The following is a 26,456-nucleotide window of genomic DNA, read 5'->3' on the forward strand; positions in this document are numbered from 1 at the left end:
CAGAGAGAGAGTATCCCTAAAGACACTTAAAAAAAGACTGAAATAGAAGTAGCAAGAGAAGGAAGGAGCTCAGATGCACATATAAAAGATGATAAACACAGTCCAGGGACCTCCCCAGTGGAAAGGAGTCCACCCATGCTGAAGTGCGCTGTGCTCTCTCCCTTCTTAAACACAAGTTCCAAGCACAAACACAATACCAGTTCCAGTCAGACAAGTACACACAGGCCATGTTCGCGAACACCATTTTTACCCCATGGGGAGCCCTGGGTTGGGCACTGGGGACATAAAAATAATTTCAACTTTGTTCCTGTCCTCAAGGAGCTCACAGACTCACAGGACACAGACACTGTGATGAGCTCGCAACACCTAATGAGGCAGAAGCTCAGGGGGCTGTAGGTGCAGAGACATAGGCAGTAAGGCTAAGGGAAGAGAGTCCGGTATTGAGGGATGAATAGGAGTTTGCCAGACAAGGACAGGCAGAGCTGGCAGAAGTGGGCACGCATCTATAGCCCAAGGCACATGGGCATGAGCAAGAATCAAGCTCCCTCCACCTCCCACCAGAGCCTGGGATAGACCCTATGTCGCCCCAGCCCAGCAGGGTGCACTCACTGACAGATACAAGTAGCGGTACTCGTGGGAGATGCAGCGGGCAAAGCTGGGCAGCCCCCAGTAGGCCACACCCTGGGCACTGAGCAGACAGCGGCGGCTGGCAGACCCTGCAGGGGGACAGGACAGAGGGCTGGATGTGAGGGCTCAGCTCTCACCCACTTCCTTCCACACCTCAGGATGGAGGCTCACAGAGGCCGGAGGCTTGGAAGGGAATAGCAGGGATGGTGGATGTCAGCGGAGGGGGAGTGGGGGGCCTGCAGGGAGAGCCACCTGCCCCTGACCTGAGGCATTGGGGGGGCACTTGTTGTAGATGATCTCGCCAGCAGCCGCCTTCTTCCATGTCATCAGCATCACGTACTCGTCCCTGCACATCTCATGGAAGGCTGTGGGTACAGCGGCAGGGCTCAGCCAGGCCCAGGCACTTTCCCCCCAAGCCCCAGGGTCCGGTGGGCAATACCTGGACACCTCTTCTCGCTGCAGGGCTTCACCTCCTCGCCAGTGCCCTCGCAGGGGTAGCCCTGAGCGCCTGTGGCCTGGCACATGCGGAAACGGCGCTGCCAGCCTGTGTCACATGTCTTGGAACACAGGCTCCACGCATTCCATGGCCCCCACTTGCCATCTGTGGCTGCAGAGACGGGGGGCGTGAGTGGCCCCAGGTGCCCCCTGGTCCAGGGCCGCCACCTGCTGCCTCTGCACTGCACACTCACCCGGGCACTCAAGGTTGCCGCACTCCCGGGTGTCAGTGAGGGCCCCGGCACACGTGGCCCAGGCTGGGCCTGCCACGCTGCACTTCCGGCTGCGCTGCTGGGTCCCGTTGGCACAAGACGTGGAACATGGGCCCCAGGGACCCCATTCTAGCCACTGGCCTTCCACTGCATGGGGAGACACAAGCAGGGGTGGCTGTTGAGCAAGGGGTGTGGGGATGGGTTGGGATAAAGCCCTGCAGGGAGATGGCATTCAGATTTGAACGAGGCCAGACCCACTGGAGAGGGGTGGATGAAGGGGGGCTAGAGGGAGCTGGTGGTGCCTGGGCCTGGGCCTGCCTGCCACCAGCTCCAGGAACACAGGACCCTCTCCACTCGGCACTGAGGCACGCACACTCTCTTCTGGCTAGGGAAATGGGCCCTGGGCCACCTTCTGATCTTTGCCCACATATAAGCCCAGCTTTGGGTCCTCTCAGAGTCCAGCTGGCCATGAGCTCCAAACTGCTGTGAACGACAAGGCATAGCTCGGGGGAAGGGGCACGGGCAAGCAGCCCCCTTGGATGGGGGTCTCTGGGTGCCAACTCCAAGTACGTGCTGGGCCAGGTCACTTTCCACACTGGCAGGTAGACTTTGCCAGTCTCCCCATGCTTGGTCAAAGTTCCTGGGGTCCCCCAGGGGCAGGGTACTGGACCTGACTTCCTCCCCTTTCCCGACCCCCCACCCTGGCTGGGCAATGCCCGCCTGGAAGCCCACGGGTGCTACTGACCCGGGCAGGCGGCCATACTGCAGAGCTTAGTCTGCAGCTCGGGACCCTCGCAGGCCTTGCCGCCGTGCTGGGGGGGCACGCAGGTCCGCATCCGGCTCCGGGACCCCCGCCCGCAGCTGCGGGAGCACAGGCTCCAGGACCCCCACTCCTCCCACACGCCGTGCACTGCAAGGAAGCATGTGGCCGGTGGCTGGGCGGCACCTTGGCCCCGCCCACTGCCATCCGCCCACCAATCAGGAGCTCCGGCGGCTCTGCCCCGGCTCCTCATTGGCTCTGTCCTGGGCCTCAGGACACTGCCCTTTGAGGGTGATTGTAGAAGACACAGACTTCTAGTCCCAACTCACACAGGCCACACTGCCTGTGGACACCCGACCTGGGAGACTAGAATCAACCCAGGAGGGGAGCCAGGGGGCACAGGAAAGCCCAGGAAAGGGCTCAAGATCTACCCCGCCTTACCCCATCCCTACCCCTCCCCACCCCAGACCCAGAGCGAGAATCCAACAAGGCTGGCAGGGGCAAGAGAATGCCCCTCCCGATCCCAAGCACGTGGACACACAAATAGACATGACCCTCCACATGGACACTGACACAAAGAGCTCACATCAGAACACAGCTTTGCCCCAGCCCTTTGCAAGCTCCTGCACACCCCCAGTTGCCAACACCCCCTTCCCCCGGGTAGCCCTACTCTAAGTTCCCAGCCAAGAGTCGGTCTGGCCTAGGCACCACTTCACTCCCTCAGGCACAAGGGGCAGGACCCGCTAAAGCCGCCAGGCCCCTCAGGCGCATGCGCATTCCCAACAACTCCATGCTGAACCAAGGAAGGCTTTAGGGTCTAGAGGGGACTCCCTGGGGAGTAGGACAGGCAGTCAGAGGAGGGAGGGGATGGTCAGAGAAAGTTTCTTTTTCTTTTTATTTTTTAAAGTGGCATTTCTCCCAGATCTTGAAGGACAGGCTGAATTTTAATAGCCCAGGGGGAGGTGGAGGGGATAGGAGGAGAATAAGCCAGTGCAGGGAGGTGGGAAAAGTGCAAGAGGTGCCAGTGTGGCCAGAGCACAGGGAACAGGGAGGACAGTAAGGGGAACAAGACACGCCTTGATTACCAGGATGCAGGTATCAGGGGAGTGACGTGCCCAGAACCAAGCCCGCTACTGCAGGCCCTGGTCTGATTCATCTGTGTCCCCAATGCCCTGGGTGGGGGCTGGGCACGGATGGTGGTGGGCTGGCAGGGGCAGACAGTCAACTTTGCTGAATGTAAGGAGGAGGCAACCAACCATCTTTGGAAGATGAACTTGCCCAAGTCCCAGGCAGGACCTGACCCTGCAGGCAGACCAGGCGGGGAGGATGGGCATACCTGGGCAGGTGGCTGAATTGTTGCAGGGCCGGGTCTCCCGCAGGGGCCCGCTGCACAGGGTCCCATAGGGGGAGGACACGCAGGAGCGGGTCCGCACCTGCAGGCCCTGCCCACACGTCAGGGAACACACGCTCCACGGGGACCACTCCTCAGCTGCCGGGTCGCCTACGAGAGAGGGACAGCGTCGGCGGCAGGGGGTATCTCCCAAGCACTGTCTCCTAGGAATCCTCTTACCCTGACCCCGGAGCGACAGGCTCTTCAAGAGGCGACCCCGCCCTGCCCCAACAGGCGTCACATGGCAGACAGACACGACTTGAGCGCCAGGACACAGACACAGACGGGCACACACCAAGCAGACATGCCACCAGACGCCACACAGTCGGGCCCCCGCCACAGAGGAAGGGAGGTGGGCCCGAGTTACCTGTCTGTGCCATGTACAGCCCAGGCTCATCTGCAGACCTTGGCCACTGGGTTTTCACCTTCGGTTCCTCTTCCGGCTCCTCACCTGGAACACGGAGGTGGTGGCAGGGGCTCAGCAGAGGCCAGCTCCGTCCTGCCAGAGTGGCACAGAGCGGGTCTGCTTGCCCTCAGCTGGAGGGTCTGGCACCAGCTGCAGGTGACGCTGAGAGAGCATCACGTCCTGCCCCCTGCCCCACCACCACCACCATTTTACAGATAAGGAAGCTGAGGCTCAGAAGGCCACACCGGGTTCACGCATAGCCTCACAACTATCTGCCTCTTGCCTCAGCCAGACTAGGGGAGACTGCAGGGGAGTGGCCGCTCATATTAATGAGCTCTGGGAGGCTTCTCTGCCAAGTGCTGTCCTTACCTATCTCCTTAAACCCTCCTCGCCTGGGATGTAGCGACCATCGCCGCAGTTTAAAGATGAGAAAACTGAGGACCGGAGAGAAGGGAAGTGTCTCATCCAAGATGACACAGCTTGGTAAGCTGGAAGTCCAGCCTCTTGCCCCTGACCCGAAGGGCTGACCCGAAGGCGGACAAACAGCCAAGGTGAGCAGCCATGACCACCCCTCAGTCCTGCCTGTGGGACATGATTCCTGCCAAGTCAGGGGCTGGGCCTGGGGCCCAAGCAGCACTGGACTGTGACCTGGAGACACAGGTCAGAATGCCGCTCCTCCAAGACCTAAGGGCCTAGGGCAGGTGCCTCCATCCAGCAGACCCGACGCCCCACCGCTCTGTGGCCAGAGAGCAGCGGGCGCTCTGGGGTCTGCGGCTGCTCTCCGGCCCCGCCTCACTGGGCTCTGGGTTGCCCTGATTTATGTGTCTGGTCTAGGCCTGGGAAGCACCGCCAACCCTGGAGGAGAGGCTGGGAGCTCCCTTTCTCCAAAGCCAGGCCCTCCTGCTCAGACATGAGCTCATCAGGCCCCCTCCCTCAGGCTGGGTAGCGGGCATGTGGCAGACATGAATACAGGGGAGAAAGACCCAGCCCATGTAGAGGCTGCTGGGGCAGGTGGGACCCAAACATAATTCTGGGACAGGGCTCAGCCCACGCCGTCCCCAAACTAGAAGGTACTCTTCTCCCCCACCCCCAGGCCCTCTCCTATTTCTGAACACCAGGTCAGTACAGCACAGGCACTCCATGTTGGAAGGAATTCACGAAGTTTGTATACTCTTCCTGCCCTCTGCCGCCAAGCCTAAGAGAAAGCTCTTCCTGACCAGGTATGAAAGTGGCCACTCTGAGCAAACCTGCAGGTCCAAGGAGCCCTCAGCTGCCACTCAGCCCAGCCTCTGGTCTCATCCACTCCTGGACCCTTCCCTCCGATTCAGCCACCAGGCCTAGCAACTGATCTTCCTCATCCTTCAAACTTCTCCACCATCTCAGAAACCTGTGGGCCCTCTGTCCCCAGGACAGCTTCAGAGTCAGGCAACTCTGGTCCTACCTTGGGTGTGGACACTGACCAGCTGCATGACCTTGGGCAAGTGTCTTTGGCTCTCTGATCTTGTTTTTTGACTTCTGGAGAACAATATTCAGTATACCCCCTACCTCGAGGGCTGAATTGAGGACTTCCCGACCGGAGGCCATGAAGCCCTCAGCACCCTGCTTGGATGTGGAGAATCCTCAGAAGGCACTACTATCTGGCTTATTTTCACCATCTCCCCTCACCAACCTCTCAGGCCCCTGGGCCTCCTCCCTTTGAACAGCATCTGCCATCCCTCCTGGCCTCGCTTTGGGTCCTGTCTCTGTCGAGGCCACCGTGAAGATGCTGGAGCCATGTCTGGCAAGTTCTTGAATCCCCTCATCCAGCCCTTCCACCACACCCGCTCAGCCATTCCCAGGCCCTGGAGCCTGTGACAAACCGCCTTCTCCACACCCACCCCCAGGCTGCTGAAGAAATCCACAGTTGTGCCAACTGGCACCACGACAGATTCAGGGCCGCACATCCACTGGGCATGCGGGGCTCCCTGCCTCCCCTGTCCCCCACCTCGGCAGCTGTGCCAGACCTCGACCTCTCTCCTCAAGCCCACCTCCGCCTACTCCCTCTGCAACAAGCTGCTTTATGAGAAACTGCAGAAACTTTGACATGGAAGCCCCCCAACCAACACACGCACATCCTGACTTCTTACCATCCCCCTCCAACTCCCAACTTTCCTGCAGTCCTTGTCCTCTCAGAGGCCAGACCCCATCCCCGTGCTGTCTCTCATTCCTCCCGCCTGCCTTCTCTCTCATCAGCATCTCGTCAGCATTCTCCTCGTGGCAGCCAGGGAGCAGATCTATGCCCCTTCCGTTCTGAGGGCAGCCCTCCTTTGACCCTCCAGCCTTCTCTGGCTACTGCCCTCAGCTTCTTATCACCGTCAGTGAGTGATCTGCAACTGGCACTCCAGTTTCTCACCTGCCACGCGCATCCTGCCTCAAATGTCACCTTAAATCTGCTGCAATCTGACTTTGGACCACATCCTTCTGCTGAAACTGTTCTTGACAGAGTCATCAGTGCCCTCCTTGTTGCTAAATCCTATGGACACTTTGCAGGCCTCATCTCACGTGACTCCTCGGCAACATTTGGCCCCGCAGACTCTCCAGCTGGGAAACACTCCCTCCCCGACTCATCCGGCTTTCTCCTCACCCTGCCCTGCCTCCTTGACCGGGTTGGTCTTCCTGCTGCTTCCCACATCAGGAGTCCATACTTTGTCCTGTTTCCCTGCTCCCCCAGGCTTCAATAACCCCCTCAAGATGGCTGCTCCCACATCACTGTCTCCCCGAAGACAGAGTGAAGCCTTCTGTGCGTCACTCCTGTATAGCTTCCTGCCTCCTGAACAGGTCCCCTGACGGGGGGCCCCCAAACTCAATATGTCCAAAATAAGATCATCATGTCCTCTCAAACCTGTTTGTTTCCCATCTTCTTCAACTGGAAAACTCCTACTTGACCTTCAAAACCCAGCTCAAATGACCTCCTGTTTTTGAAGTCATATTCCTCGCTCCCCTAGCAGAGTTGGCTGCCCCATCTTATACATGAGCTGTCATCACAGATGATTCCATCTGGTAACTGAATTTCCCCCGACCCATGAGTCCTTTGAAGGAAGGCTGGGTGAGCCATCTCCCTGACCACCAGTGAACATGAGCACAGAATCCAGCCCAGAGAAACAGCAGTAAACACCAATGGACACACTGCTCCTAGATCCTCCCACCCCATGGGGGTCATTGGAAATGGTCATTTGTAATCTTGAGTATCAGCTCTGCCCTGCAGCCCACCACCAAGACCACCCCCCAGCCTGACATCCATTTGTTAATAATTATTCTGGAAATGCCATTTGACCAGTTGTGAACCCAGCTGAGAGTCCTCTCATCCATCTTGAGTATCAACTCTGCCCTGCAGTCCACCACCAAGACCACCCCCAAGCCTGACATCCATTTGTTAATAAATATTCTGGAAATGCCATTTGACTGGTTGTGAACCCAGCTGAGAGTCCTCTCATCCAGCTTATTTTTAGCGCCTTGGCCATTACTGTTGCACGTGGCACCCCTCCCATCCCTGACCTGGCATCCACTAAGCCCATCAAATGTAGCCACATGATAGACCAGCCTGCCTTACTTGTCAGGGGCTCACACTGCTTCCTGTGGCGCCTGCGTCCTCTACTAACCACTTACCGCCCATTTGCTGGCCAGCTTCACCATATAACCAGAGGTGGTGTTGGTGGTTCTACAATCCACCCCATTTGAAAATCAGAACATGTCCCAGGTCCAGCTCTTGAGCCCCTCTTCTAGCCTCCTGGGTTGGGCCAGAGAGGGTAAGTGACAAGCCTAAGGCCACAGAGCGGGGCCTGCACTGACTGCCCTCCCCTCCCCATCCCTACCGCAGCCCCCTCTGAAGAAAGCCAGTTCTCCCTGCCAGGAAAGAAGGCAGATAAGACCAGGGGTGTCAGCCACTGAAACACACGTTTATTATACATATGCCACGTGCAGGTCCCAGCTGGCTCCGGGCCCAGGGTAGGGCAGGGTGTGAGAGGACCCGGGGCCAAGAGGACACAGAGCAGTCCAGGGAGGGGTGTGAGCACCCCCAAACTGTGAGTGCCATGAGCTGACTGGACCAGGGGCTAGGGTGCCTCGCCCTACAACTGATCAGCTTTCCCACCCGACTGCCACCTGGGACCCGCCTCCCAGCTCAATCCTGAACAATCTCTTCACTGTCCTGTTTGGTTTTGAATAACTCACAGTAGGTAATTCCCCCACTACTGCTATGTGCCAGTCACTGTGCTCTGCACCAGCTCATTTAATCCTCATTAGGGCGGGTTTGCCCATTTTACTAATGAGATACTAATGAGGCTCCAAGGTCTCATTCTGCAGAGGCCCGTGTGGGATTCGAACTCTGGCCTGCCTCATCCCACGGCCACGTTCCACTGAACTGGGCTGGCTCTGACAAAATACAGCTCAACTCAGGCCTCCCCAAAGACACCTTTCCTAATTCCCATGGGACCCCATTCACTCCCTCACCCCACCACTGCCTCCGTTCTCGTTTTTCCTACACCTCTTCCTAATCATTCCTTTGCTCATCGACCCATCCGTCCCCCAGGCGAGCCTGAGTCTCCTCCGTTCAGTTCAGTTCAGTTGCTCAGTCGTGTTCGACTCTTTGTGACCCCATGGACTGCAGCACACCAGGCCTCCCTGTCCATCACCAACTCCTGGAGCTTGCTCAAACTCATGTCCATTGAGTCAGTGATGCCATCCAACCATCTCATCCTCTGTCATCACTTTCTCCTTCTGCCTTCAATCTTTCCCAGCATCAGGGTCTTTTCCAATGAGTCAGTTCTTGGCATCAGGTGGCCAAAATATTGGAGTTTCAGCTTCAGCATCAGTCTTTCCAATGAATATTCAGGACTGATCCCCTTTAGGATGGCCTGGTTGGATGTCCTCGCAGTCCAAGGGACTCTCAAGAGTCTTCTCCAACACCAGAGATCAAAAGCATCAATTCTGAGTCTCCTCTGTGGCCTCCAAAGCAGTCCTCTGGAAGCCCAGCCACACACTCCCCTGCTGAGGAAACTTCAGTGCCTCGCACTGCTACAGCCACCACAAACCTCTGAGCCTGGCATGCTCTGCCCTGCTGACCTGTCAGGGCCTGCTTTCCCCTCCCTCCAGGCAGCCAAACTCACTGTGAGGCCAAGTGGGCCAGTGGGAAGGACACAGATTTGGGAGCCAGACAGATGCAGGTCTGATTCCCAAGCATGCCTAGTCTTGCTGTGTGCCCTTGGGCAAGTCGCCTCACTTCTCTGAATTTCCAACTGAACATAGAGATGACACTTCCTAATTCATTGTGAGAATTAAATGATGAGAGGTATGGGCCACCTGGAGCATAATAAGCTCTTAATGAAAAGGAGCTGCCACCCTCTTCTTGGTATCCCTTGAACATGCAAATGTGTTCCTCCCTCCACTCATCTGTTAATGGTGTTCCTACCTCTTGGAATGCCCTTCCTCTACCTCAATCTGTCAAAAGTTTCTAGATTCCAAATGCCACCTCCTCCAGGAAGCCTCCCTAGACTGACTACACAGAGGTTTGGGCGTGTAGGTCCCTTCTCCCCAGCTGTATCTGTGAGTATCCTGGGCTCCTCTCTCTCCTGGGCCCTAATGGAGGATCTCAATCTCCCTCAACCTTCTTGCACAAATGGCCCAGCTCTGAACTGCCAGACACAGGACAGGCATCCAGCAAGCACCAGATATTCCTGAGGGCTCCTCCACCCCAGCCACACAGGGCCACTCTAGTTTCACCCCAAGTACTGGCAGGCGGGGTAAGCACAGGTGCTCTGCCATCTGAGAAGGACTACACACACCTGCTGCTCCATGCTCCACAGACCCTGCCCCCCAAACTACACAGTGCAGCCCCCTCAGCCTCCTTTGTCATGAACGTGTTAAAAATAACCACGATAATCATCTCTTCCACAGGGAGACAGCAGTGTAATCTACAAAGCAGTCCTCCCTTCCCAGGGCTCTCTACATCCTCCCTGAGACTGGCCTTAGAGCCCCAAGAAGGCACCAACTGACCCCCTGAAACACAGTTCTGTCATGCCCCTCCATGGCTCCCCATCTCAGCAGTGTATCAGGATCTGGGGTTGGGGGGTGTGGGGGAAAGGCCAGGTCAGAGGAAGGTGGCTCTTATAAATTCCAGGCTTTACCTCTGCAGTACAATGCAACTGGGTACATACACCCCACCAGAATCCCAGTTTCCCCTCCAACGACTTCCTCCCCAGGCTGTTGGCCTACCTGCCCAGCCTCCCGACAGAGCTAGCTGGGTCTCCGCCACATCCCCCACGTGGCCAGGAGCTCCCCGAGAGCAGGGACTACGTCTGAGTCATCCCTCTTCCCCCACGCTGCCTAACTTCTCGCTTCCTTAAGGCCCTCCACCAACAGGATGAGGTCCCAGTGTTTGGGGGCAGCAGTCAGAGCCTCGGCCCCCATCTCCCACCACTGGGGCTACTATCTAGTAAGGGCTGGTCTACTATAGCCCCCGGTCCCCTGTATGTTCACACACCATGCCCCAGCAAGGGCAGCTTCCTTTACCTTGAAAACCCTTCCCCTTGCACGGGGCAATGACTTGGGGAGGCGCATAAACGTGTCACGAAATAACACTGGGCCCCTTTCCAGGCCTCCTTCCTGCAGAGTGATGATTTGCCAATCTGCTGGGGAGAGTCCAGTTTGGGCCTGCCGCCCTGATGGAAGTGACCATACCCCTCCCCCCATTTATAACCTCGAAAATGTCCTGGTTTAGATGATAAATTATATGACCCATGTCACTTTTAATCCTTCCAAATGTATGAGAAAGAAGGTATCTGTGCACTCTGAGACATTACCACCATCCCCAGTATCTGATGGTTTCTTTTTCTAACAAATCAAGAGAAAGGATGAGTGTCAAGCTAGAATCTCTTATTTTCTTTGGTTATCTCCTATTTCAGATAAGTGATACTTCTTTTCCACTTTTACTATATTAAATTTAAAAAGCCATTTGATTTAAAGAAAAAAATTCACAGGCCAGTGAATTCCTATTCACTCCTCAAAACCCAACTCAGAATCACCTTCTTTAGACAGCCCTCCCACCCCTTTGTGGTTTAATTCTCCCTCTTCCTCCTCCCTTGACACCCAGCACATATATTTATACCTATTGCACTAAGTTCTGACAACACACACCTATTTATCAGGGGTTTACCATGCGCCAGGCACTGTGCTAAGCATTAACCCACATTCTCTTGCTTAATCCCCTGGTAGCTCAGACGGTAAAGTGTCTGCCTACAATGCAGGAGACCCGGGTTCAATCCCTGGGTCGGGAAGATCCCCTGGAGAAGAAAATGGCAACCTACTCCAGTATCCTTGCCTGGAAAATCCCATGGACGGAGGAGCCTGGTAGGCTGTAGTCAGTCCGCGGGGTCGCAAAGAGTCGGACACGACTGAGCGACTTCACTTCACTTTCACTCTTTAAAATAGCGCCACTCTCCCCAGTTTATAGGTGATGATACAGGGATGGGGAAACATGCCCGTGATCACACAGCTAGTCAGTGGTGGTGTCAGGGGTTGAACCTAAGGCTTGGCAACGTCAGCCGGTGGCCTGGACCACCACTGAACTAGTGGTCACTCTCCCCCACCAGAGGGCAGGTGTGTCCAGTCTACCTTGGATCTCATTCACTCAGAGCCACTCCAAGGCCTGGCACAAACTCCATACTGATGAAGACTCAAAGATGTGTGTGATGGATGGGCTGGGGCTCGGTCCCCTCTGAGATGTCTGGGGCGGGGGTGGGGGGCCTGAGTCCCACTCCCCATCCTACGAGGGAGCACACAGATTTCTAGCAGCAGAGATCTGGCTGGAAGGATTTTCCAGGAAATGTACCACGTGTGCTAGGCCTCCTCCCTACCCTCTCTGAGAGAGGCCCTGACTCCTCCATGTCTGCACCCCAAAAGGCAGATAGGGCCCCTCTTCCTGACACTAGACCAGGTTTGTCAAAGGAAGACAGCAGAGCCTGACTGTGGAGAAGAAAGCCAATCTAGGACTGGGTTAGGCAGGTGAGGGGCAGCTTCCTGGAGGAGACAGGGCTTGAGCTGTGCTTGGAAGGATGGGGCAAAGGATAACCCAGGGTAAAGGGCATTCCAGGTGAGGGAAACAGCCCAAGCAAAGGCAGAGAAGCCAGAAAGCAGAGGGTTCCAGGGCCAGTAGGAGCCTGGGTTGAAAGGGTGAGAGAACTAGAGAGAAAGCGGGTGGCAGCTGGATCAGGGGTGGGGCTGGAATGCCAGGCTGAGGAGTCTAGGCCATAACCGGGGCTGAATCAGGGAAGGGACACACACAGAGAACTGGGGGTCCTGAGGCTCCAGTGGGGCATGCCTTGTCCAAGTCACCCAGCAGCAGTGGCAGAGCAGGATCTGAATCCATTCTTGCCCACCCCAGGCCCAACACTCAGGGGACTTCAGGCTCACCTGGTGGCCATGCCTCTGGAATGGAGCCCGGATGATAGGAACGGTCTGCCCGTAGCATCCGGCCAAGGGTGGGACAGTGCCCTTGGAGGGAGGCAGGGAGTGTGGCACAGGAGGGAAGGGGGTGCAAGGACACTTCCTCTCAGATGTCTCCTGGAGCAGCCACACCTCAAGTTGAGGATCAGTGGGCAGGAATTGCAGGTTGACACCCGGCTCCCAGAAGCTGGGCTCTGCAGCAGGTACCACCTCTACCTACTGTCTTCCAGCCCTGGCCTCAGCCAGCCTCCGTGCCCGTCCTCCGCGGAGCTCCTTCCTGCCTGCCTTCCCTTTCTTCCTCTCCCCCCCCACCCAACAGATTGCGGCAGCAAGATGGCACAAATTTATGGCTCAACTCACCAAAAATAACAAGAGATCTATCAAAGGCAGTTTGCGTGAAATTAACAGGCGTCTGTACCCTCTTGTCAAATGCACTCGGTTCTGAGGCGGGCCCAGCCATGCCACTCCCAGCCTCATCACTCTCCCAGTACCAACCCAGCTCCACCCTGCTCGGCCTTGCGTTGAAACTACCCGGGAGGCCCCAGAGAAAATGAGCACTGCTTGCCTTACCCCGGTGCCTGGCAGAGGGGCTGGGACGGGGATCTCATGCTTTCTGTTCACCACCATCCCACCGATCTTGTCCTCAAGCCAGCAGTCCTGTGTGTGCCAGCCAGATCTCCTACAGCTGGTCCAAGTGCTCTCCTGGCCCAGTGGGGAGGAGGTGAGGGGAAGCACAGAGGGGAAGCCAAGGGTTTGGCCGAGGTGATGCCGCCACTGGGCACAGAGTGCTCCGGGTCCTGATGTTGCCACGGGGCAACTCAGATGCCCCCCGCCCCATGGAACAAACTGAATCAAGTGCCCATCATCTCTTGATCCAGAGAGGGTAAGCCCAAGGGAAGAGGTGGTGAAGAGGAACAATATCTTGCCAAACCAAGGGAGAGGAAGGGGCTGTGCCAGCCCAGCTCTGGGCACCAGTGTGCCCTGTGAGTCCACTTAGAGCCGATGCCACATCACCACCCCTCCTCCATACAACTCCTTACGAGAGCCCTGCCTGCAGACCATCCCATGGAGCAGCCTGGCAACACGCCAAGCAAAGCAAGGGGCATGAGCTGGAAGCCCAGGGTTGCCTACTCAGAGAAGATACCAGGCTTCATGCCCAGAGACAACCAGCATCCAATCTCCACCCATCCTCAGTCCCAGAGGACCCTGCAGAGGCTCAGAGAATGGTGGGAACAATGGTGCCCTTCCCGTCACCGGCCCCCTCTGACCCCTAAAGACAGCCCAGCTACCAACCAACTCCTGCTTCCGGCTTCAGCCAAGCCCAGCTGGCTGCTTCTGGCTCTGTGCTCCACATGGCAGCCTGCCCGGATGGTGCCTGCCCAGGAGGGCAGAGCCTCTCTCCATCCACTGCGGACCACTGGGCCTATGGACCACAGGGAAAGCCAGACGAAAGAACCTGCCCTCTGCCGAGTACAATGAGGGAGCCCCCACATAGTGACAGGCAGTGGCGGCCAGGCAGGAGGAGCCATAAACCTCCTGATATACGCCTGGCGCTCTCCGCTGATGTTCGACAAAGAAGCGAAATTCAATTTCTTCCTGCAGGCACTAAATCCCAAGCCAGCCTCCAGGGCCCGTAGCCTGCCCACGGACTGGCTGTCACTCCGATGGCTTCATCGACCGCTGTGAGAGGCCAAGGTGGCCTAGGGGAGAGGCCAGAGCAAGGCCACTGGGCATTTGCCATGGATGGGCATGATGCCAGAAGTCTCACGGGGGAGACTGAGAAGTGGCTCCCCCAGAGCCCTGGGAGAGGCCATTGTCATGATAAACCGTCTCTAATTAAACCAGGGCTATCTCCCATTTTACAGCCAAAAACACTGATGTAAGTAAAACAGTATCTACTCAATGTAACAAAGACGGCTCCCAACTTCCGGGCTCTGTCTCCAAAGCAGGTACTGAACAGTCCTACTCCAGTGCTCCCAGCAGCCCTCACACAAGACCCCTTGTTTCCCTGTCAATGCTCTCAGCCTGATCCAGAAGGTCCCTTCTGACTTCAGTCTATGCATGAAGCCTCCTGATGGTTGGCCAGCACGTGTTACCCCAAATGGGGAAACTGAGGCCCAGAAAGGGGTGGGGGTGGGGGAACTCCCTGTTAGTACCAGAGCTAGGAACCACATCCCAAATCTGCCTCCCTCCCATCCCCACGTCCTGAGCCCCTGGTCAGTCCCTGACCCATTCAGCAGACACATAGGACCCAGCTGAGGGTTTCGGGGCCTTGAAGCTGCAGGAAGGAGGGTCGGCAGAAGGTGGCCATGGCTGCGGGAGCTGGGGTGGGAGGGGCAGCAGGCAGGACTCAAGGGCTCGGAGAGCTTTTGCCCACTCAGCAGGAAGCTCCAGCAACTGGCGGCCTTGGTCCCAGAAGACGTGGGCCCAGAGGGGAAAGACAGAGGATGTTGGGAGCTGAGCCAGGTCAGCCCTCCAAGGCAGCCTCAAAGAAGCTAGGCCTCTTCACATTCTTCTGCTCCTTCCTCTGCCCTGACCCTGGGGCCACAAGCAAAACTCACTGACCCGTGTGGGCAGGAAGACGTCCCTGCACCCTGCCTACTCCAGCCTCCAGGCAACCTTGTCGGCTTGCAGTGCCAAGGCCTGCTGCGGTCATTCCCAGCTTTGAGCCTTTGTACACGCTCCTCTCTCTGCCTGGAATGCCCTCACCACTGCTTTGGCTTGGCTTGTTTCCGCTTGTCCTTTTGATCTCTGCTCCTGTATCACTTCCTTCAGGAAGCCTTCCCTGACTGCCCAGCTAGGGTCTCCCCTCCCTGGGTTTGTCATGCTCCTTTGCTTGATCTGTGCCCCCATTCATCCACCCAGAATGCAAACTCTTCCAGAGGGAGGTCTGACCCCCAATCTACTTTGGTGACTCCCACACTTGGATACGGCAGAACCCAGAGGGGACACTGGTGAACAACCACATGCACACCCCAGGATCTGCTGAGACGGGCATCATCAGTCCTCCAGACACCCCTGCCCCACCTGGGCCCTGCTCACACTCACCATATCTCATCTCCGTGGTGAACAGATCATTGCTGCTCCCCGAGTGCAAATCAGCCTCGGCAGGTGGGGCGGGGCCCCCGGGCACCAGGGCATTGGACAGGGTGTGGGCAGCAGGCGGACCAGGAGGCGTGGTGGTGGCCACGGGGCCGGCCCCCGCCTCACCGGGGCAGCTGCAGCCCGGCTGGGCGAAGCCACAGGCCCTGCCGGCCGCGCGGCTGCACTCCTCACTCCAGCGGCAGAGGACCCCGCAGGTGAACTGGCTGGAGTTGTTGTTGTTGATGAGCAAGACCTCGACGAAGCGGAAGGCCAGGGCCGCGGGCGCCAGCAGGCGCGGGGCCTCGGAGGGCTCGGCCGACAGGCACAGCTGCACGAAGTTCTTGTCGAAGTGCAGGAAGGTGAAGGGGCCAGAGCCACCACAGAGCTCCAACCCCGCGGCTTCCTCCTCCTCCTTCTCCTCCTCCTCGGGCCGCCCCAGCTCCGACCCCGCCTGGGCCTCTGCCTCCTCGGGGCTGGGCCGCAGGCAGGTGAAGTTGACCAGGTAGTGGTCCAGCGGCAGCAGGCGAGGGGCGAAGTGGGTACACACCTGCTCCTGGCGGTTGAAGCGCAGGTAGAGGGAGTACTTGGTAGGGTCTGGGTTCTCCAAGGTCCAGGAGCAGCCCGAGGCGATGGTAGGAAAGAGGTCCTGCAGTGAGAAGGCCCCGTAAAGCACGCCTGAGGCCAGGGCGGAGCAGGCGCTGGGGGCGGGGTCGAAGGCGGCGGCCAGGCGCAGGGACAGAATCACAGATAGTAAGAGGGGACAGGCTGGGGTCATCCTATGTCCCTTGCCCTGTGGAGAGAGACAGTGGTCAGTGGCCCCGAGCACAGCCAGCATGGGCTCTGACTCCCCTGTGGCCCGCTGCAGGTTGTAGCCTCGTGGCGAAGACTAGGTTCTTTTAAGTCACCCAGGTCCACCTGTGTGATCTTAAGAACAGACTTGACCTCTCTTAAGTCACCCAGGTCCACCTGTGTGATCTTAAGCCAACAGACTTGACCTCTCTGAGCCCCAGTTCCCTGACTTCTTAAACAGAGGCATGCAGGAGAGGGTCTGGAATCTCATACGTCCCTAAGAAACATTAGTTGTGACTATGACTATACCGTTCCTCCATCAGTCCCATCTACCACCAGCATCTCAGCTGATGTTTAGATCCAGCCCCAGCCCTAGCCCCACCACCCAGCTTGTATTATTCTCCAGCACGGCGCTGCTCAGAGTCGCAATGTGTCGTGATCGGCTGTGAGGCGTGTCACACACAATCCCGCAGTAATTGTCAAAGTAGCAATGTTTGACAACGATTTGCTTTTTTATAAATCAGAGCAAATCAAGGTTATTCTCGGAACAATGTCATTCTCACTCACTCTGCTTTACTGAGTGGGAGAGAAAGGGGAGGAGTTACCGCCCTTATGCCAGGGACTGAGCACCGCCTGAGCCATGCCCATGGGAGGGCATCTCAGGCATGAAAAGTCATGACTACCGCTGTGTGGACTTCCTGCTGGAAACCAGGGGGAGAGGCATCTGCAAAATGGGTACATTGTTCCCCTCTAACTCCTCTTCCCCTCCAAGGGGTGATCCTCCAAGGCCTGGCTCCTGGCCTGCTAGGGCCTGGCCCAGGGAGGCCACTGAGCCGTCTCCCTGCTCTTAGCTGCCACAGCCCTTTCCTGAAAGTCTGAGTCATCCAGTTGAGACCACTGTCCCCTGCTGTCTCCCTAGGGCTAGCTCACTCATCTCATGAGCCTTGAAGCTCGAGGAGGGGAGACCAGAGTTCGTTGATTTCCACCTCCCCACAAAGCACTAAGCTGAGCTCCCAGCAGCTGTGAATGGACTCTGGGCACTGGAGGGTAACTAGGACCCGAGTTGACGGACACACAAAGCAGTCACCCCCTTGTGGACAAGGGATGTGGGGGCGCTGCAGGTGTGCCCACGGCCTCCATCCTAGCTGTCCGGATGGCAGAGAGCTGCGCCTGGGCTGCCTGAGACCCACTTCCAGCCCTGCCCCCATAAGGGATCCACACTGCCTCCCTCCTCCATGCCCGAAGCATAGCTCACAGAACTGGATGGGCCCCTAGAGTCTGGTTGTTCCACATTAGAGGAGAAAAGATGAGGCTCCGAGAGGTGAGGCAGTGTGCTCAAGATCACCCCCAAAGAAGCCAGGCTGAGACTGGAGTCCAGGAACTGAGGCCCCAGCCCAGTTTCTCCTACATCCACCCATAGCCTCCTGCTCTGTCCCCTTCCCTGCTACTCAGGCTTCAGGCCCAAGCTCTACACAAACCTAGGATAACTCACAGGGTGTGGCTAGGTTGTCCCAGGACACAGATGCTCCCCCAGGGAGCTGTGGCTGTTCAGGGGTCTAAATAGTGGCCAGAGGCGGTGAGGGGGTGGGGGACTATGGACAGGAATTAGAACCCCAGAACTCCAAACCCTGTGCAGCCTCCAGGGAATGCCTTAATGCCCCAGATCCCATGTGCTGCCACTCTGAGCCAGACCCCAGGCCCCGACCACAGACACACACTTGCCCATCCTGGGCCACAGACGGGAGGGGAAGCAGGTTCCAGGCAGGAGCATTGATTGGGGAGGAACTGCCCCAACCCTCCTCCAAAGACCCCCCTGGAGTTACTCAGCAGAAGCCAGGATAGGCTGCACCTCTACTCCGCCTGTCCCCAGAGCTAGAAAAGGGACCAGGCCCCTGGCCTTCTCGCTCCACATCATGCCTGTCCCAAACCAACCGTCCAGCCCAGCCAGCCTGCTGCAGCACCAGGCCCCGGCAAAAGCCAGCGGCTGACGGTGAGTGACATACAATCCCCCCGCTGCCCCCAATTATTTTTAAGCAGGCTGCAAAATTCAGGCCATGGCTGCTGTTCAGTAGAGGGGAGGAGGGGGCTCATTATAACTGGTCTTGTCTCCCCCACTGAGAGCAGATCAGGGAATCTCCACGCACAAACTCACCAATACCCCTGTGCCCTGCAGACATGCACACAAAAGCGTGGATGCACAGACACATGTCTAGCCAGGCATTCTGCATGTGAAAAGATAACACATGCACAGAAATCAGCGTAAACCCCAGATGAGTGAACTCAATGCACACGAGGTGTACACACTCACATGTACAAGGCTGTCAAGAGCCAGACACTCATACACATGCATAGAGATGCAAATGTACTCTCTACTGTGAACACACACACAGGTGTTTGGTTCTTTGAAGCTCAGCCTATGACAGCTAAGTAGCACGCAGGATCTGACCTGCTGCTCCTTCCTTGGTGTTCCTGAAACAGCGGCTCAGGCCTCCAGTCCCACCTCCTGAGACTCCCAGGCTCCTGCAGACTCCGTAAGCTCCAACTTGCCCAAAAGCACTAAGTCTCTTATCCTTCAGAGCCACAGCCTGGCTTCTCCAGAACTGAGCCACCTCTAAACCCTGCCCAAGTCCCCTAGTCCAGTCAGTGTCCTTCAGACACCTCCCCTCACATCAATTCTGGCATTTCACCCTGGGTGTGTACCACTCCTGTTGTTCCTGCAGTGACGTAAGACCTTTTAGGGGTCCCTCTCGATATCACTCCTTACCCACAAAACAAGGCCAGGAGCCCAATTCTAAGCTGGGTCAGAGACTGCCTCCCCTGGGAAGGGACCTAGAAGGACCCCTGCCTCACAGGCAGCTCAGATGGTCACCAGCTGTGAGTAGCCTCCCTGAGCCTCAGTTTCTCCCTCTGTGGAGCAGAGACCCAATCCCTGCCCTGGGGTTCCCAACTTGGAGCCAGTCTGTGGGGGAGACCCTTCACACCATCTTTTCCCCTTTATCCCCCTTCTCAGAACCTCAGTCTCTCCTCTTTCCTGCTGAGAGTAGGGTTGCTGCCTCTGAAGGCTCTTTGGGTTAAACCTTAAGGTAGCTTTGCCACCTGCAAGTCCAGGAAGACCACCAAACCTTCCATGCACAGAGGCGGACAGGAGGGGTATGAAGGTCAGCTCTGAGGAAGAACTTCCCGGGTCCGGAGGCTGACGGAGGGGATAATCTGAAGGCCACCTCCCTCAAGACCTCTCTGGGCTGAGAGGGGTGAGGAGCTGGTTGGAGTCATCTCAGTTTCAGGGACCCCCTCCTCCAGCCACAGGCTCCCTTCACCAGCGTGCCCCTCTGCCGCCCTCAAACGTGAGAATCCCACCCTCTCTCCAAGCACACTCAGGCTCGCTTCCTCCCTGACCCCACAGGCCTGGGCATCCCTTCTGCACCAGTGAGGGAATCCGAGGCTTTTCCAGCAGCTGGAAGGACCAAGACCAGACTGGAGCGGGAGGGGGTATGGGGGGTAGCGCGGCGGGGAGGGGCACCTCAGGGCAAAGAGCTGGGTCTCTGGGATCCCTGGGGTCGACCCCTAACCTCCCGATGGCTGGAAGCAGGGGCTCTGGGTGGTGGGAGCCAGCTGCCCCGGGCCGCGGGAGGGGGAGGGGCGGCGGGTGGGGGAGGGGGCGCATCCGCGCGCACATCCGTCGCGTTTATCCACCTGGCAGCTCCAATTCGCAAGCCCGTCACTCACCCTCCGCCTCCCCGGCGCTCACTGCGCGGCCGAGCCCAGGCCGACACGCGGGCGGCGACCCCCACGCAGCGCCTAGAGGTTCCCCGTCCTGGCCCCGGCCGGGGCCTGGGTCTTCAAGGACCCCTCTCGCGGAGCTCTGGTACCCGGAAGGGCACACACCCTCCAACCAGCCTCGAGAGCCGACAGGCCAGACCCAGGGGAGGGGCGACCCTCCCCAGTGCCGCCCCTCCCTCTTCGGCGGGCAGAGTGTCTGAGGACGCGGGGGCTCCAGGGCCCTCCCGCACACCGCTAGGATGAGGTCCCCTAGCCCCCCGGGCGGGGGGATGGCGGTGCCATGCAGGCGGCGGGGGAGGGGTCGGTGACTCAGCCGCCCTCCGCCCGTCTCCCGGAACTTTGCAGCAGCTGGAGCCGCCGTTGCTACAGGAACCGAAAGCTTTTGTTCCCCAATGTCAGGGTTGCCCGGGCAGGCGGGAGTCTAGGACTCCCCGGTGGGCCCCAGACCCAGCCACGCTGCCCAGAGGGCTTCCGGCCCAGCAGAACGTCATGGGTTCGAGCCTTCTCTCTCCCCATTGCCCGCCAAAGCCAGGTCTCTTCCAGATCTTGGGGGCCCTCTAGCCAAGTTGCCCCCTAACTCTGACCTGGAACACTAACTGCCCTGGAAAGTTCCTGATTTCAATCTCTCCTCCCTCGGGGGCGGGGGGGAGGTAGTGGCTCTTCTGTGCCCCCATTTGCTCCTCTGGGACTGATTCTCCACGTGGGCCCCCACTAAGAGGCAGCCTACCTTGGGGGACCTTGGCTGGGGTTCCTCCACCTCCCCAGCCTCTGCACTTGAGCCAGTATTTCAGAGGCCTTGGCTTTTCACCGATGCCCCTCTGATCACACAGGAGTCTAGCAGGGATGTTGAAGGATGGGTAAGGAGTAGGGGAGACTAATGGTCACTGGCTCCCTGGACCCATCATGATGGGCCCTGGAGCTGTTTTCTGGCTTTATTATCCTGGAGGCTGGAACAGTGTCACAGAACTTGTCCTGCCTTTCTCCTATGGGATTAGGAGTGGTGTGGAGTGGAGAGGGGCTTGACCTTGGCCTTGAAGAGGAAATAGCCTAACATGCCTGTCATTGTCAAGCATTGTTAGGTGCTAGACTCTCTATACACATCTACCTAATACCATTAGATACCATTAGATATATGAGGCAGTTATCACTGACCCATTTTATGGAGGACCAACTGAGACTCAAAAAGGTTATATAGCTTGCCCAGGTCACACAGTTTTGAACCCAGGTCACCCAACCAAAAGCTGAGTTACTAACTACTTACTCAGCTCCATTTCCTGGAGGTTGGGAGAGAGAGAAGAGGGCAGGGACTAGCTGGGACCTAACTGTGGGTTAGAGAAATGCCTGCCACACACACCCACCCCAGACTGGACCTAGCTCCTGAAGAGTGATGGGGGAGGGGGGAAGAAAAGGTGAGGGGAAGGCAGACAAGGGAAGAAGAGGGGAGAAATCTGTCAGTCTTAGTCCAGGGAAGACCCTCCCTCAAGCCTCACCCCCCCCAACTAGGGCACACCCTGCAGGGTCCACACTGACCCTCACCCCTGTGGCAGCTCCAGAGATGCTCCCTAGGTCCCCTTTCTGACCCAGGCAAGGCCAAGTGGATTCCCCCCACTGCCCCACTACTTCAGGCCCAAGACAAGAGCCCACCTTTGCCCCCACCCCCACCTAGTGGGTCCTGCCATGGGGTAGAGAGACAGAGGCTCCCCGGGGACACCTGCCCAAGCCCAAACAATCCCAACCAGACCACCTCAAATCCAGGGGCCAGTCCTGCTAGTCTGTACCTGGGGGCTCACAGGGCTCCTGGGATAAGCCCTCCTGCCCACCCCACACCCCATCCCCAGAGCATATGGCCAGACAACCAGGACTGTTCCCGCACTGCTAGCACGAGGGGGCACCCGGCCTCGCCCACCAACCTCCTCTCCTCAGGGACTTCCCAGTGCCGTCCCGCAGCCACCGCTGATGCTCGGGCTGCGGAAACCTAGGGTTGCCCGCGGGAGGAAAAGGGGCGGCGGGTCCAGGACTGCGGGCAGGGGGCGCCAGAGGACGCCCAGGGGCCCGGCCGGCAGCTGGCGAGGCGGGCAGGCGGGCAGCATCTCTTGGCCCGGGAGCCCCTCCCCCCGCGGGCACCAGACCCTTCGCCCGCTCCGCACTGGCCGTGGCGCGGAGGACTTCCCTCGGACCCAGCTGACTGCGGGAGTGGCCGCCAACTTCAGAGCCTACAACCCGCACCTCCCCCCCGCATCGTGCCAGCCCCCGGGGCTGCGGGAGGGTGCGTTTGGTGCCCAGCTCTATGCCCTGGGGGTGGAAAGAGAGGAATGGGGGATGGACAGAGAGACTCTGACCAAAGATGGACAAGGGAGGCAGGGATGCGGGGCCAGTCGAGATCCCAGGCTGGAGAGGAGGGGGCTCGGAGTAGACATGGGGGACATGGCCCCAAGTCCAGGCTGAGGGGGAGGGGACTTGCAGCAGAGATTGGTGAGGGATAGCGGGACGCCCGGGCAGATCTGGGGGAGGGGGCAATCAGGGCAGAAATAAGAGGGGGAAGCATGGTCGGGTTACCGGCGCGGGGAAAGGCACTAACTCTGGGCAGACATGGACGGGGACAGGAAGGACTCTGTGCAGAGATGAAGCGGAGGGGAGGAGCAGGCTTCAGCCCCAGACGAGGAGGGGGGATTAACGGGGGAGACACACTCGAGTTGCAGGTTGGAGAGACGGATTCTATTCAAGGGTGGGGGCGCAACCCCGGATCCAGGCTCAGATCGGGAAAAGACTCGAGGCAACGATGGGGATAGGTCTGGGTCAGAGCTGGGGGACGAGGGCGAGGGGCTTTGGCAGAGATGGGTAAGGAGGAGGGGGACAGAAAAGGGACTCACCAGAGATGAAGGGGACCTCGGCCCCAGGCTTGTAAGTTCCCAAACAGATGCGAGTGGGTAAATAGATGCTGAACGAACTCAGTTGGGGCGGGGGAGAATTCAGCAGAGGTGGGTTGGGGGAGCGCCCCTAGTCCGGGCCGGTGAGGAAATCGGGACCGCGCCGGGAGGGCTCGGTGCGGGCCCGGTCGCGGTCTGGGGCCGAGCACTCACCTGGGCGCCGTCAGCAGCAGGAGCGGGGGCCGGCGCTGGAGGAGGCGGCCACGGGGCGCAAGTTTGCCATCCCTAAGGCGGGGGCTTGGCCGGGCGCGGGGCAGCTAGCTGCAGCCGCGCGGAGGGCCGAGGCTCCCGCTCCGCGGAGCGGCGGGTGCAGAAAAGGCGCCGCGGAGCCGCGCGGGGCGGGCGGGCGCCGGGCCGGGCGCGGGCTCCTGCCGCCGCCTCCTCGCCACGCCGCCCCCCACCCCCCGGCTCCCCGCTCCCCCGCCCTGAGCACCGCCCGCGCCGCGCGCCGCCTCCTATTCGCGGGCGGCGGCCGCAGCCCAGGGCTCTAGAAACCGGCGCCGCATCCTCCTCGGTCTCCGAGCGCCGCCGCGGCCAAACCGGGTTCCTCCGGCCGCTCCGGCCGCTGCCCGCAGCGCGCGCCGGGCCGAGTGACGGCCGAGGCGGGACGCGGCGCCTGCGCGGGCCGGGCCCGAGAGGGGGCGCGCGCCGGGCTGGGCGCGAGGAGCCGCGGGAGAAGGGGCGGGAGGGGGGTGGGGGCGACGCGCGCCGCCTCCTGTTAAAGGGGGAGCAGCGCCAGCCGAGCCAAGCGCACCCTCCCCCTCCCCGCCCTGGGCCCCGGGCGCCGGCGCGGGAGAAGCCCCGGGTAAGCCCCCGCCCCTCCCTCGGCCTCCTGGACCGCAGGATGAGGCGATCCGCGACACCACTCCGGAGATAGCCCAGGCCTGAGGCATCTCGCGCAACCAGGGTCTCTGGGACCCTGAGGGCTGAGCGTTACCACCCCCCTTTCCCCGTGTGCACTGCAAATTGCATATCCCTGTGCATGCAGGTGCCACTCGTGTGCGCTGAACTTTGCATATGCTTATGCATACAGGTGCCCTGTGTGTGCCCTGCAATGTTGCCTGGCTCTGCATGCCACCGCCACACACACGCACGGTGCGTTAACGTGTGCTCAGGTCCTGAATGCATGTTGGTTGTTCCTGTGGGTAAGGATGCTATATATGTGCAAGCTTCCAAGTGCCACATACGTGCTGAATGCTGCGCATCACTTGTATGTAGGAGCCACACATGTTCACTGCAGTGTGTTCTGTTTGGTGCATACTCTTGTGTAAACTGGGCCGTGTTGCATGTCCCTAGGCACGGGGATGCTACACGTGTGCGGTGTGTTACATGTTTTCCTGAGTGCCTGTCTGTTCCCTCAAGTGCCTTTCCCTGTGCCAGGGGCGCCCCCATGATGCATCTGTTTGTGTAGAAGCAGCAGAAACCTACAGGCCCGCCCCCTCCCCATCCTGGCAATGCACCCAGGAACAGTTGGGTGGGGCCAGAGCCCACACGGTAAAGACGGCACTCAGGGAGATGCCCATGGCTCGGGGCCCTGGTGGGGCGGTTTGTGGCCTGGGCTTGTTGCCACCAGGAAGGTGGGCAGACCAGGGACACACCACTTCCGCCAAAGACAAGTAGGTTAATCGGAGGGCTCTGGTCAGAGGAGTAGCCAGCAGGGGGCAGCTTTGCAGTGAGGGTGGGATGGTTTCAGGAACTCTACTTTTTGAAGATTGTCTGACCAGGAGGAGGCCAAACCTGGAGAGCAAGAAGTCCCCAGTCCACCCAATCCCAACCCCACCTCTCTACGGGAGCACCTTGAATTTATGTCTCCTCGTTATGGGGCAGGATAAGACCACTTCTTCCCAGGGGACAGTACCAGAGAAAAAGACCCCCCCCCCCCGCCCCCGCCACCGCCCCGTTCCCTCCCTCCGTCTCTCGCCTCTCCAGCAGCCTCCGTGACATTTGTTATGAGTGATTGTGAGAGATTATCGACTTTAATAGAAGGAGGTAATAAGGGGTGATGAAGGAATCTCACCCGTCACCTTAAGGGAATTTATGAGGTTGGATGAAGCAGGCAGGAGGGCTGGCACCTTTCCTTTCCCAGCGAGAGCCCAAGGAGGCCTGTGCCTTGAGGCAGGCAGGGCTCTTGGGTTCTTTCTGGGCACCCTCAAGCACACCCCAGGTCTCTAGGTTTGGAGGTTCAGCTGCAGAGGGGAAAGCTATGCCCAAGCGGGCCTTGCCATCTGCACGGTGTGTTGAGAGCCATCCCAAGGGCAGTGGGTGATCCTGGGCCTCCTTACTTGGGCACTGAGAGGGGCAGTGGGGTGGCTGGAGTTGAGGTCCTAAGGAGATAGGCAAAGGTGAGGAGAGTGCTCAGGACATGGGATGCCCACGACGAGGTAAGGACCCTGTCCTTCACAGCTCCAGCCCCTTCCACTCCTACCCGGAGCCTGCCTTCCTCCCTATGAATATTCATTATATTAGCATACTAAAGCCCCAGAGCCCAGAGAAACCCGGGGAAGGTCTCTTGCAGATGTGATGCAGCTGGATCCCTGAGGCCCTCCCCCTTCGCCTAGGATGCAGCTGGGTGCAGGGGATTGGAGGCTTGGCTCCTGAGAGACAGCAGGCTTTTGTCTATTTCTCTATGCCTTGGTAGCCCTCAGAGTTCTTGACCCCATTCTTCCAGCCACAAAAACATATGCCGTAGAGGAGACAGGTGGTCAGACAGAGAGAGGGACTGACAGAGATGGTACCCATACTTGGTCACTGGGGCAGGGTGGGGAAATCAGCAAGGCAGGAGGGCCTGTGGGAGCAGGGTGGAGAGAGCAGGACCTCCCAGGGGTTGTGCAGAAGCAGGTTGAGTTAGGTGGAACCTCCAGAAGGCTCTCTCAAGGTGCCTCTCTACACTGGGGCTTCCCCACCTCCTTTTCCAGGAGCCCCTGCCCTTCTACACTCACTATGGTGATAATGCGGCCCAGGAGGACTTGGAGTAATTATAAATTGTTTCCATATTCAAATCCAGCTGGTTGAAGAGAAATTACTTCTCTGATAGCCCTGGCAGGGGTGGGAACAACAAGTCTTAGCCCCAGGAGGGCCTGCAGGGAACCTGGCTCAGAACCTGGGCCAGGTAAGGGGTATCAGCCAGAGCTTGAGCACAGAGGGCTTGTGGGGGGTGAAGAGACATCTCCCATGGGTCCCCACCCCACAGACTTGACAAGGACAATGACTCCAGCCCTTCAGCCCCATGGGGGCCCCTTCAGGGACCTCTGATGGGATGGAGGGGGCTGATCCCCCAAGGGCACCTAGCACTCACGCTGTCTGCCTGCTCTCATAGTGCCACGCTGGAGGACCTTGAGAAAATCCTTCAGCTTTCTGAGCCTCTGTTTCCTTATCTGTGAAATGGTATAAATGAGCTCGGATTAAAAACATGGATTAGCAAGAGCTATGCCCCTGAAGAGGGCCTTTTTAAAATAGTTTTGATTACCAATTAATTTGTATCCTTGTTAACAGTAAACATCACCAGTGG

General features: G+C 58.6%; 1 protein-coding gene across 12 annotated transcripts in view; it reads right to left on the reverse strand.

The window, feature by feature from the left end:
* Positions 1 to 23,596, reverse strand: part of ADGRB2 (adhesion G protein-coupled receptor B2) — a 37,235-nt gene extending 13,639 nt beyond the window's left edge. For 2 of the 12 annotated variants that reach the window (XR_015139460.1, XR_015139451.1), the window contains exons 1-9: positions 23,102 to 23,596; positions 15,417 to 16,242; positions 3,852 to 3,935; positions 3,431 to 3,595; positions 2,080 to 2,244; positions 1,317 to 1,481; positions 1,067 to 1,234; positions 891 to 992; positions 610 to 716 (exon numbers count right to left, since the gene is read on the reverse strand). Coding sequence is in view for 9 of the 12 variants with exons in the window: in XM_086333688.1 (XP_086189814.1) it covers positions 610 to 716; positions 891 to 992; positions 1,067 to 1,234; positions 1,317 to 1,481; positions 2,080 to 2,244; positions 3,431 to 3,595; positions 3,852 to 3,935; positions 15,417 to 16,227 (1,767 nt within the window). In the remaining 3 variants the exon portion in view is untranslated. Of the gene's footprint in view, positions 1 to 609; positions 717 to 890; positions 993 to 1,066; positions 1,235 to 1,316; positions 1,482 to 2,079; positions 2,245 to 3,430; positions 3,596 to 3,851; positions 3,936 to 15,416; positions 16,243 to 19,967; positions 20,146 to 23,101 lie in introns of those variants that run through there. The other 10 variants (XR_015139462.1, XM_086333688.1, XM_086333706.1 and 7 more) reach the window with 10 other exon arrangements.
* Positions 23,597 to 26,456: the final 2,860 nt, after the last annotated feature.

This window comes from Bos grunniens, chromosome 2 (genome assembly GCF_055505025.1).
Source record: "Bos grunniens cultivar Pamir isolate PY7600 chromosome 2, Bosgru_T2T1.0, whole genome shotgun sequence".
NCBI lineage: Eukaryota > Metazoa > Chordata > Mammalia > Artiodactyla > Bovidae > Bos > Bos grunniens.